The 12643-nt window shown below is 52.3% G+C and overlaps 4 protein-coding genes across 4 annotated transcripts; 2 read left to right on the forward strand and 2 right to left on the reverse strand.

The window, feature by feature from the left end:
- Window positions 1–9: 9 nt before the first annotated feature.
- On the reverse strand, window positions 10–5617 carry H257_15399 (hypothetical protein). The gene has a single exon (XM_009843510.1). The coding sequence runs from the start codon at window positions 5536–5538 to the stop codon at window positions 322–324; it is 5217 nt and encodes a 1738-aa protein (XP_009841812.1). The 5' UTR covers window positions 5539–5617; the 3' UTR covers window positions 10–321.
- A 421-nt stretch (window positions 5618–6038) lies between these two features.
- Window positions 6039–6878, forward strand: H257_15400 (hypothetical protein; the record flags this gene model as incomplete). The annotated part of the gene is made up of 3 exons (XM_009843511.1): window positions 6039–6392; window positions 6430–6636; window positions 6690–6878. The coding sequence occupies 3 exons, from the start codon at window positions 6039–6041 to the stop codon at window positions 6876–6878; spliced, it is 750 nt and encodes a 249-aa protein (XP_009841813.1).
- Window positions 6879–6985: 107 nt separating this feature from the next.
- On the reverse strand, window positions 6986–7647 carry H257_15401 (hypothetical protein; the record flags this gene model as incomplete). The annotated part of the gene is made up of 2 exons (XM_009843512.1): window positions 6986–7381; window positions 7474–7647. The coding sequence occupies 2 exons, from the start codon at window positions 7645–7647 to the stop codon at window positions 6986–6988; spliced, it is 570 nt and encodes a 189-aa protein (XP_009841814.1).
- A 225-nt stretch (window positions 7648–7872) lies between these two features.
- Window positions 7873–8743, forward strand: H257_15402 (hypothetical protein; the record flags this gene model as incomplete). The annotated part of the gene is made up of 3 exons (XM_009843513.1): window positions 7873–8013; window positions 8061–8118; window positions 8241–8743. The coding sequence occupies 3 exons, from the start codon at window positions 7873–7875 to the stop codon at window positions 8741–8743; spliced, it is 702 nt and encodes a 233-aa protein (XP_009841815.1).
- Window positions 8744–12643: the final 3900 nt, after the last annotated feature.

A 12643-nucleotide genomic window follows, 5' to 3' on the forward strand; every position in this document is an offset into this window, starting at 1 on the left:
TTGGGCGTGTACCGGTTGTGATCAGATTTCACTGACATTTTCATAGGTACTGAAGCGGGGGGTATACGGCAGTCATTTGATCGATAAATATCGATTTATTTAATGATGAATCATTCACTTTGTCATAATGTATACAACTACTGCCGATATACATAGAATATAAATGCATACCTTACTAGAAACGCAGTATATGACCAAGAGGTCTAACTTACAGTCACTAACTTAGACGGATAGACACAAATAATAATATATAATATAGGTATTTGCAGAGCATCAAAGGCTAATCCATCGAGGAGTATTTTCGGCGCCTGGCCTAGAAAGTCATCCAATGCGGCTGAGCGGGATCGACGATGCCATAGATTCGTCACTCGCATCAACCACGAGCGACACGAACCGCCAATTCTTGACGTCGAAGATATAAAGCGTGCCCTTCCAGTGCAGCGTGAGCAAGCCCGAGAGGACGCCAGACGTCTGGTCCAAGAAGAAGTCGCTGCCTTTGCGCCAGTGGGTAAAGTCCAACATGTAGTAGCTCGACGCGTTCAGCAGAAGCGTCGGGATCAACAAGGGCGGGACGCCCGGTCGGCATTTCATGTCGATAGTGGCGCACAAGACGACGCAACCCAGCACGATGGCTAAGTCGGCCCAGATGCGAGTCACACTGCCCACGGCGATGACACCGCTGGTACAATCCATCCCGCCGTCCATATTGACGTATGCGCACGTCCGATCGAGGGTGACGGTGCAGCTGTGGGGCGACACCAGTGTCCACACGGTTGTGATGAAGCAGACGCACACTGAGCTAGCAGCCGCGTACGTTGCCGTGTGCTGCTGCGTGAAACAACTAAAGACGTCGTTGAGGATGTAGACGACCCACGTGAGCTCGGACGCAGCGAGAATCGATTTGTACCAGGCCACGGGTGGCGCTGTGAGGTGTGTGCCGAGTCCGACTTTGCTCAAAACCAACGGCTTCGTGTTGAGGAGCCAGAGAGCGGTCACACTGCGGAGGATCAGGAGCGGGCGGCCGACCCAGACATGACCCACGATCCGATTCAATTCAAAGAGGTTGAGGCTTTCAATGCGGCCGCGGGAGACGAGTGTGTAGCCCATGGCCACGATTGTGACGGCGATGATTACGTACGTGACGTAGTAAACCGACCCGAGGAAAACCATCGCGATTTTGTTGGCTACGAGGGCCGTGTCGAGGGGAACGGACAGCTGTCCAATGATGGCAGACATGGTGGTGACAGTGCCGACGTCGCCTTGGAAGGACACGACTTCGCGGATCCCCGCGGCCCACTCGTACACGAGACACCACGCGTAGAAAGTCCAGTACGGCTGCGATGGCACGAACAACGGTGTTTGATACAACATCCGAGTCGTGCCGTTGGCGAGGATAAACTGAACCAACGAGATGTTCGCTGCGTTCACGGCTACCCACGCCGATTGCGCGACAGTCCATGCGGGTAGGGACTCCACGTTGTCGTCGAGAAACGAGTAAAAGGCGCCGTACGCGGGCACGGACACCGCCGTTGCGAAGGGGTCGAGGGCTACGACGGCCTCTAGGTCGGGCGTCGTCACCGTATGGCTACTGTTGAATGCATGCATCGCGAGTGCGATCTCGAACACCGTCGGCGTGAGATACTCCGGGATCTGCGTTGGACACAGATACGAGGTGCCGAAGCTCGCGTACACATTGAGCGTTAGTTGCGACGCGAATGAGTCGTCGTCGCACATGAGGTTGCCCCCTGTGACCAAAACATTGGCAGTGGTTAACACACCGGGCACGATGTCGCCAATGTAAAGCGGTGGCGCCAGGGCCAAGTACGCGGCCTGGGCAGTCGTGTTGGTCAACAGCAAGGCTGCCAACTCGTGCTTCAAGCTGCCGTAGTACGCCAGCAGCGCCGGTGGGCACGGGACGTAGATGGTATCCACGACGCCAAACGGACCAACGGCTTGAGTCACGAGGGTAAATCCGGCAGTGAGCGGTGATGGGAGTTGCTGGGACATCTGCAAGAGCGCCTGGCTCGTCGTGTTGGCAAAAGCAAAGTTTGCGCTGCCGCGAAGGAGGCTGTAGCCACCGATCGCAGACGAGTTGTCGGCGACAGCGAGGAGGTCGTTGGCCCACGACCAGTACATCCGAAGGGACGTCTGGGCGTCGAGGTGCATAGCACCGGGGGCAGAGCTTGTTGACATCGTGTACTGCATGCCCAAAGCCGTCGTGATGACAAAGGCGTCTGATAACGCAGTTGTTTTGAAGTTTTGCCACTGAAGCACAAACGTCGAGATCCCATTGTCACTCCAGTAGGCGACTTCGGCATCAACGGAGCCACGAAGCCCCGTGGTCGTTGCAAGCCAAGCTTGGCCTGGCTTGGAGATTGCCAACTGCTCCCGGACGGCCACGTCGAACGAGGCACCCCAACAAATCTGCCACGCCGCCCAGTCGTTGACATTGCGCAACGCCGCCTCGACGTACACGGCACCGTTGGCTTGTTGGCGGGTACAGCGCTGCTGTCGCATGCCGCTGCTGGCCATTTCCCACTGCTGGCCAAAGTCGAGCCAGCAGTACTGCGTGAACATCCACGGCAGCTGGCACGGGTCCATGCTCCTCAAGCCAACGATCACTTCCGTGAGGACGATGCGTTCGGGATCGTAGAGCAGACGCCGGACAGCGCCCTCGTACCACATCACAGTAGTACTCGTCCCGTCGTAGAGCTGTCGAAAGTCACCGTACTTGGGAGAAGCCACGGCCAAGTCGGAGGTGGTCGCAGTGCCCAAGTTGAGTTGGTCGTTGAAGAGGTTGGCGAGGAACATGTAGTGGCCCGTGGTGTTGAAGTCAGCCCATCCAAAGTCGTTCGAAAGGGCTTCTTGGATGACGCTCACATAGACGAGGTTGCTGCCCAACGTGACACCGAGGTACCCGATGCCGGCGACGAAGATGCACGCCCGCAGTCGCCGCTGCCTTCGTACCTGTGATGATTGTGATCCTTGCTTAACAGCAAAGTTTACGGGGGTCTGTGAATTCGAGGGTTCAATCTCAGTTACAGATATCGTGCTGGGCAAAACGTTGCTCCTGTGCAACCATTTGTCGATAAACGTGGATTGCAGCGACCTGAGCTTGCCTACAGTGTTAGGTCGGGCATCATTCGTGTCAGGGACACCTGTTGTGAATTGGGGCTTCCGCAACCAGAGCTTGATGTCAAAAAGAAAGTCGTGACTGGCGACGAAGACTCCGCACATGGCAGCCGTGGCACAGTCGAGGTCGACGGTCGACGTCAAGTAAGCTGCCGCTGTCCCTGGCAAAAGTAAGTTCCAGCGCCCACGTGTGCGGTGGGGTTGAACCAAAAGCGAAGCTGCGACCAGGATAACAACGATCGTGGCGGTGCGAGGGAAGCTCCCGATGCGGATAGTGCCGATCGTGCACTCCACTCGGCGGATAATGTCTGGAATCGTGCACTCGTGGGAGACGGTCATGTCCACAGTGACCGGTGCCGCAATGTCCAAGATGGCCACGGCGATCCATGCAATGATCGGAGCGGCTTGGTGACCGCGGACAAGAGGAGCGAGGATCTCTTGCAAGACGTAAACCAACCACGTCGCTTCGTTAGCCAAGACGAGGGACACCCATGGGCTTCGTGGTGCTGATGTCACTGCAAGTGTGCCGTGGGTGGAGTGGGTGATCATCGGAGCGGTAGCGAGGACACCCGTGGCGATGAGACTGCGCGTGACGAGAATGCTTCGGCTCAGCCACACTGAACTGACAAGGCGGGGAAAGAGGAACCAGTGCGTGCCACAGGGTCGGTTCCAGCTCCAAATGCCGAGGACAAGCACCATTACCAATGTTAGGACCACGGAAGCAACAGCTGCTAAGCTCCAGAGGTACGGTCCAAGCGCAGCGACTGCAGTGATCGGGTGTTGAGACACCGATGGATACAGCGGGGACATGACTGTGATCGTCGACACGTCACCGACAATGGCGATCACTTCGCGCTGGTTCATGGCCCAGTCGTAGAGGCTCATCCACCCAAAAAATGCGTAGGTAGGGTCGAGGAGATGCTGCATCTGTAGTATCAAGTTGGATTGGTTGCTTACGACTTGGCTGTACCCGATCTGCTGCAGGACAGGTGCCGTCGGTGGCGTCATCTCCATCGGTGGAAACAACTGGAACGTCGTCAACGTGGCAGTAAAGATAGCGCGACAAGTTTGGACCTGCACCGGCGACGCTCCCAGGTCACATATGCTGTCATTTGTCGGCCGTAGCATGGCGAAAGCAAAGAGGGCGTTCCACGGGTGCCACTGCACCGAGAGTGGACTTATGGCACCGCAGATCGAGTAGAACCCAAACGACTCTTGCACCGTCGGCAGTAGTGGCGCGTCCGAGCAGAGGAAGTTGCCGCCGTAAAACCGGAGCGACGGATCGGCCCATTGGTGCGGCGTGACTTGGATAGCCACTGCTGCGATCGCGGCGACGGCGGCGGCAAATTTGGCGTCGGTGGCAATGTGATGCAGCACAAGCGATCGAAAGTACCCAACGGTGGACATGAGCTGACTGGGCGGCGACACCCACCACGCGTCGATGTTGCTCATACCACCTATGCTGTCGTGCAGAAGGAGGTTGAGCGGGCTCAAATCGAAGCCTGTGATGAAAATCTCGATCAAGGACGCCGTCGTGTTTGAGGAGGTGGGCGTGTTGCGCACGAGGCTCTGGTCAGCGCCGATGGCTGCCAAGGCGGTCAGTAAGAGGTTGTTCAACAGCATGCAACTCGGGTTGTAGTAGGCCACGACCGAAACCGTATTGATCGGGTATGCCCAAGTCATGCCGAGGGCGTTCTCGATGACAAGCGTCTCCGAGACGCCGTATCTGTACCAATTGGAAAACTGGAGCTGGAATTCCACGAGGCCGTGTGTCATCCACACCATTGCTTCTGCCTCCACGGAGAGAACGTCGTGTTGGAGGAGTGTGGAGAGCCACGCTTCTCCTGCGGCACCGGAGTCGACGATGGGCTGGCCAATGTGCACCATAAAGCTTACCCTGTTCATCGCCAGCCACCCGGGCAAGTCAACGTTACGCAAGACGGCTTCAAGGTACACGGCTGCGTTCGTGGACATGGTCTCGACACACCGCGCCTGCCGCTGCGATGTAAAAGCAAGCTCCCACCGGCGCTCCAGATCCGCCCAGCAGTAGATCGTGATGAGGCTGCTCACGTCCGCAGCGTTCATGGTACGAAGCGCTGTGATGGGGACGTCCAGCTGCGTCCACTGTTGCAACATGATCTTCCGTCCATACGCTGCCTGCACGCCCAGGGAAGGGTCAGTAGCTAGGTATGTGGCACCGAAGAGATCGAAGCCGTCGGTTGGCACGGTGAGTTCGAGGTTAAGGAGCCCCGTGACCACAGGCATCGAGTCGTTGAAGGCGGCCCACAAATAATCATTGGCCACGAACGGCTGCAAGAGCCCGAGACCAACGAAGCCGAGGCCCGTGGACGCCACAACGTAGGCAGCACCGAGGGTGTCCCTTAACCAGTGCTGCGGCAGATGCATGTTGCCTTGTAACAAAACTTGAACACTGGTGGCGCCAGAAAAGACTGTTCACGACCATTATTGAAGTCGATGGTTTCACCCTGATTTCTATTTATACAAAGGAGCTGAGGGAAAACGAGGATACAGCATTAACGTTATACTTCCTCGGTACTGTATCGGGTTTCCACGCGTGACATCCAGAAAATTCGACAATAAGAAAATAGAGGTAGCGTCCATTATTGGCACCAAGGGGCAAAAACCAGATTTTGGGGGTCGAAATCGAAATCAATAAACTAACGTTATTAATAACGTGACGGATCAGTGATCAACCGATTTTGAGCTCGAAAGAAGTTCAAATTTTCACGACGTAAAAGTAGCTGTGTCGAAATTTGAATTTGCCGCCATGAGCCCTGCCCCGCGCGCAACACGTAAACTCACACCAGGCATGAAGATGGACGTCGTGCGCGATTCCATTGAAGCCACAGCAATTCGCAAGTTGGCCGCGCCACAGTCCGCAAGATATGGCGCTACTTCAAGAGCGGGTCACTGGCATCCAAGAAGAAAGGGTATGTAGGTCCAAAGCCTCGCTACACCGCCCACGAGGTCACCGATATCGTCGGCAGCGTACCAGCACGCGATCGCAGCACTATGCGCGACATGGCCAACGCTATTGGGATATCGGTGACCACACTTTGCCGCCAATTGAAGTCTTGGACGATCAACCGTCGATCGTCCCGACTGAGAAGGATGCCAGCAAATTTGAGCGACTTGCATTCTGTGGTGCATACGTGAACATTCAGATGGAATGCATGAATGATAACCTGAGCAATCGCATGGGCGATGCGGCCATCGAAGCTGAACTCACAGCCCTCTCAGTCAGTGCCGGCACCCTACAATATTTCTGACATGTAGGATATGGCGTATCTCGACGACAAATGGTTCAATGCAGACAAGGATAGCGGGAAGACGTACGTGACGAAGGGTGATTATGATCGCTGTGCTTGCAAGTCCAAGCGTTTCATCCCGATGGTCATGCTGTTGGCTGATGTGGCTCGTCCTCGGCTTGAAGCAGGTTTTGACGGCCCTTCTTTGAGCAAAAACGGGCCTGATGAAACTCCTGTAATCGACCTGCACGAAAGATGGTCACTGCGTCAGTCAATGTGGATGCGAAGACGTACCGTGACTACGCGGTGAACAAGGTCGTGCTGTCCATCAAGGAGCGATTCCTCAGCAGACGCCTCATGCGCCACATACGCCAACCAAAGCCACGAAGTCTCGGACACTGCTCAGCAGCCATAAATACCGTGGTGGGGGAGTTGTATCAGCGAGTCGGTTGGTGCGGTAACTTGTGCTTCAACTAAACTCTCAAGAACGAAGCACTGGTCCGCCCTTGCAGTCTTCACAACTATGACTTATGAAAGTGAATATTAATTCATAACATTAGAGGAGTTCGCGAGAACACTTCCCCCTACATTGGGTGGCCACATGCAGTCGTGAGATCGTCAATCATTTCGCTCACGCCGTCTTCGTTGCTCCGGGCCTTGGCCCAGCGACGGAATAGCACGGGAACGTCATCATAGATCGATAGGGCCGGCTCCCAGGACGACTCCAGATCATCCAGGCCAAGCCACTTGATCAGGACTTCCCAGACCCCATCTCGCAGACGCAGGTCCCGGATGTCTTCCACGTAAAAACCTTCATCGCCGAACGCGATTTGGGCCTGCAAATCTTCATTGACTTCACGTCCGCCTTCACAGTACAGGCGGAGCCGGCACGCATGGTGCAGGGACGTCGCTCCCGGAGGCACCAGCTGCTGGACTTCCATCAGGTAGTCGGAGACCACCTTCACGACCCGGAAAGGTCCCTTCCAACGCAACGTTAGCTTTCCCGGATGCTGGAGAGCCCGGGCCACCAAAACAAAATCGCCTAGCATAAATTTCGCCAGCTTCACGGAACGTTGACCATCACGACGGTAGCGGGCCTTAGCTCTGTGCTTGTGCATATTTCCCAGGGCATCTGCGAGCTCTTCTCGGTTGCAGATAGTGCGGTCTGTGGGGTTGGTGCAGGCGGTGCGTTAGTGTCCATGTCGTGGGACAGCCGTGGGCCCGGTGGCGTCGGTGTCGGCGTCATGGCCGGTGATGGTGGTGGTGCATGCGTTGGCGCTTTGGGATGGGTTCGTTGCCAATCACGCGGCCAACATGCGGTACCGAGGTCACCTAATGCTCGCCCGTGGGACAGTGACGCTGGCGATATTGTTGAAGAGACTTACGATTGGTTGGTGGCGCAATGCCGGTTTACCGGAATTGGTCTGGGCGGGCACCAGCTGGCAGTGGTAACACGGACCCCGGCCCGCCGATGGGTCGCGTGGTAACCGGCGTTGGAGGTACGACCGCCCAATGGCTTGCGTTGGTGGCCGTCGACATGGACTCGGTCGGGGACGTGCTTGTAAGCAAGACAAACTTCTCGCCGTCTGAGGTCAACCTCATTTGGACAAAGGTGTGTCAGTACGTCATCCGCCATTGGAATGTCGACTCTGGACAAAGTCGGCGGTATCTGCTCGAGACCTGCTCCTGATGCTGTTCACGTCGTTAAAGCACTGCGGTACTTAGAAAGTAGTTGCGGCCGTATTCAAGCAAAAGCAGACGACCTTCGAGAAGCGCGTCATGTCCTTCCTGATCGTTCTCCACCTATACCTCATGCGAACGTTTGTCACAACTGTCTAGCAGAAGTGACCAATGCAGGCCTTGTGGAGTCGGGGTTTCGGTTCAAGAACTTCCCGGCTGCTCGGTACGCCATGGACGTCACGTTCCAGCAAACGAATGTACCGACCGGCGAATATGAAGAGAAGAAGCTGTACTTCAGCGGCAATCACTCCCTGTATGGACACGAGGTCGAAGTGTCCGTGGTACCGAATGGCTTCGCGATCGACTGCACTAAATTCTACAAGGGCAGCATGTCGGACAAGACAATCTTCAACGAGAACATCGACTCTCACCTGCCCAACTTGGCAAAGCGCACCGGCGAGACGACGCTTAAGGCCTCGGAGCTCGGCATGGAGCAATGCGCAGTTCTGACTGAAAAAGGCTACCAAGATATTCAGCACAACGTCCGGGTGGTGCTGCCGTTGAAGAAGGCGACAGGTGGCATGCTCACCTTTGCGGAGCAAGCGAAGAATGACCATATTGCCAGCGATCGTGTCATCGTTCAGAACTATTTGGTCGGTTGAAGAGCTCTTGGCCACATGTAGCGATACTACCGTTGGAGCCGCAAGAGCTACAACATCACGTTCCTAGGGTGTTTGGCCCTGACCAACCAACGTCCATGTCCGTCTCCACCCCCTGCGTGCAGAAGATGGTGATGCCAATGCCCAGTACATCAATCGACTCAACGCAAGCGGCACAAAGATCATCAACACGAAGAGAGCCGCTGGGAAGGCGTACATGTCAAAGAGAAAGGTGAGATTAAGTATGGTTTTGGCTTTGGAGAATACTTTTCTCGTGATTTGCCTGGAAGCGACACCGAACTTGGCTCTGACAATGAAAAGGGAACAGTAGTTTTATCATGTAATTCGGAATAAGGACAATTTAATTACTGGCTTAGGAATATTATAACAAATAGGGTTGGATAAATAACGGAAGATGGCGGGTATTTGTTGTTATATCTGCATTTTATATTTATTTATTATGGTACATGTACATGCACTATGTTATACACATATCCGCATTTCATATTATTTTACTTATTAAGTACTTTTTGTATGCAACTGTAATTTTAATACATACGTGTAGTTTGTATACCCATAATAGAAATAGTATAATATAATGCGTCCTAAATATTCAGGATATAAAACCGGCAACTTGGTTGCCTTGTCGACACCTTGCAGGACAAGTTAACACATTCAAGCCATGCCAACACTGTGGCAGCCTCGCTGGAGGTCAAGTTGATTTCTGGTAACATGGGAAGCTAATGATTACTTGTTAATTTGCGCAAAATGCATTTGAGCCAAAAGCAAATATGACCATTCTTGTTGGACAGAGTAGTACGTATTAATATATAGTAGATCTCAGCTCCATTAAAATAACCTTTATTAGGATTAATGTTCAAAACTTAAAATATTAATATCTTGTGAGATGCAATTGAAAATGAAAGAAAAACTGACCATAAACAGGCTATTGAAGTTTTAAAACTTTCTAAATACATTCAATTGATTTCACGAGGTACAATTGAAAGCATAATTAATTGTTGCAAATCCTCGTCAGTCTAATCCTCTCAAAATGTATATTTGCATGTTACCTTAGCCACTGGCCCACCCGACGCCCGCGACCACTGTTAACGTGTAACTATTAATGCTATATCGTCCTACGGGAATAAAACTGATAAGAGCCGAAAGATGAGCCCCGCCTCGATTGTACAGAGAGCCGGGAAAAAGTGCGACCGGGAACACAACTCTTAATATATGGGAACCGTTACAACATATAAGACAGAAACGACACAAAACCGACAAAATTCGACCGCGTGATTGGATTACCGACAAATGATTAAACTCAGATTGGTCAGTATTTTTTCCGAAAATCCTATTGGATGAGGCGGTATTCATAGCAGCAACATATCACAAACCTTTTTCTATTGGTGGAAATACTGTCAAGCCGACATTGCACGTCGACCCCAGTCTCCACTGTCAGTTCTTCTTCAGTGACAACGGCAGACACAGGTCGTCTCCATAGAAAGTGTGCAGCGTTGGAACCACGAACCTGTTCGAACACCAATCTTGACGTTCCCGTGACCTTCACAAGCACGGCATCATTATCGCTTCTTCGCCGCATCAAACGCCGCTGCATAGGGGCACTTAGGACACGTCATAGCGTTGGGTGATATACCAACGTCCATACACCAGGCCACACATGTTATTCGTCGACAGTGGCCTTCAGGACAGAGCACCTCGAAAAGTCCGCGACGTCCGACATGTCAAAGAGCTCGACTTCAGCATGGGCGGCATCGACAGACACCTGGGGGGCCGACCATCTGCTCCCTTGGGTGGGTCGACGTCAACCATTTGAATGTGAGGTGTGAAGTGTGCTAGCCAGTCAACTTAACTTCCGCCCATAATAGAAATAGTATAATAAAATAAGTTCTAAATATTCAGGATGAAAAACCTCCAACTTTGCAGGACAAGTTAACACATTCAAGCCATGCGAACACTATGGCGACCTTACTACATATCAAGTTGAACTCTGGTAACATGTGAAGCTATTGTGCTTTCCGGTTAAACTAGCCAACTGTAAGCCATTGTGAAAGTCGCCAACAAACAGCCGCGATGATATGATTGGATAGAATTTCTAAGATTTGGGCAGAAATTGGACATCAAACTCAGTTTTCCACAACTGCATGGGCAGTACGACGATGTGTAGTCCCACGTTGCGGTAGCGCGGGCGTCTAGTTGGTGTAATTGAGATGTATGTGTGTACATTCGGTGTGCGTGTGTGCTGGGGATACGGAGAGACTCGCATACGAGGCCTACGCGCATCAGGTGTTAATGCGGCAAGATCGGATCGTCCATTGACTCAGCCCAGGAAAGTGCATAATAATAGGGTGATAATTATCGATTGTTTTGTGAGGAAAATCCGACTTTTTGTCATTGGGGTCATTTCGCGGACATTCGGATCGGGGCGATTTAAGAATTCCCATATAGTCCTGCGGGGGGTAAAACCGATATGAGCCCGTTTTTCACGAATCTACCGATGAATATGATCAGATTAGAATCCCATTTAGCATTTAGTGTTTGTATGCTCTAATTTTAGCCAATGAATTGCCTCAATTCACTCCTCCTACCCTATCTCATGGCGTACGCCGATTGGCTCCAATTCCCGCCCGGTGGTCGACCCAACGCCCTCGCGACGAATCATGGGTTGGGCCTAACGAAGCACCAGAGTTTGAAAAGAACAATATGTTGTATTGTGTTAAAATGAAAGAAACTTTTATTAGAGGACAGTTTGGTAAATGTTACCGGTGGACTTTTTAGTACAGTTACAAGGGACTACCAACAACCTGACGCTTCATCTTCATGAAGTGTGGGCGATGCTAGAGTGGGAGTACGGACAGTAATCTCTGAGTGCCATAAGTACCCGCTACAGCGAGTCCATCTCACTACCAACTAAACCGTTCAACAGTGTGATGGAGTTATGAAACGGATGTGTACTTTGCAGAACCAATTGAATGAACTTTCGCGAGGAAAATTAAGGGGGAGATAGCGATCTCGGATCACCAAATTTCGCAAGCACTAGTTGCCGCGTTTCCATCGGTGTATTTTGGGTAAAATGTGATTCAAATGCATGACGGGTTTAAGCTGTCTGTCATTGAAGCTAATGCTCAAGCAAATCTTAAGCAGCAAGAGTAGCAAACTGTCGAAGTGGACTGTGATGGGCGAAAGAAAGCGCCATACTGCCGTTAACCTAAGGTCGATGAGGTGAAGTAGACTAAAGTATCGTCCTACTCTGAATGCTTCTACTGCCATGGCAATGCGAATATCAATGGCACTAGCCACATGAAGGCAACCTGCCCCCTTCGTATTGGCGATGAGAAGAAAGGCAAGACACGCAAGAACTTCAACGACGGCGCTGACAAGCGTGGGGAGATTATTTTAAGGCCTCGAAAAATCCGGTTAAAGTATCCGGTTTTCTTTCGGGAGTCGGTCGCTTTGGTCGTGATATCCATCAACCTCGTCAACGGGGCAACTAGCTCGGTGTGCTGAGGGGTGTTCGCACGTATCCAACTCAGTTGCATACAGGAACTGCTCGGCGAGTGCGCTGCACCCTGGGCGGAAATATCTTTCCCGCACCAAATCGTCTAAGTTGTGTACAACGTACACTTGCCCGGAGAGGATAAAATATTGCCACATAAGAATTGCTGAGGACCACATAGGAATTGCTGAGAGCCACATAAGAATTGCTGAATCGCACATATTTTCTGCTGAAGGACACATGAGATTTGCTGAATTGAATATAGAGTATGTTACACAGCGAGATCCACTTCGGCAGACAGTGCGTTATGAGAATTTCTGGACACGTGTGACTATTAGCAATGTGATTGGTTAATTAAACTCACATATGAGGAAATCACGAAATACCTT

This window comes from Aphanomyces astaci (assembly GCF_000520075.1).
Source record: "Aphanomyces astaci strain APO3 unplaced genomic scaffold supercont1.69, whole genome shotgun sequence".
In the NCBI taxonomy this organism is placed as follows: Eukaryota; Oomycota; class Saprolegniomycetes; order Saprolegniales; family Verrucalvaceae; genus Aphanomyces; species Aphanomyces astaci.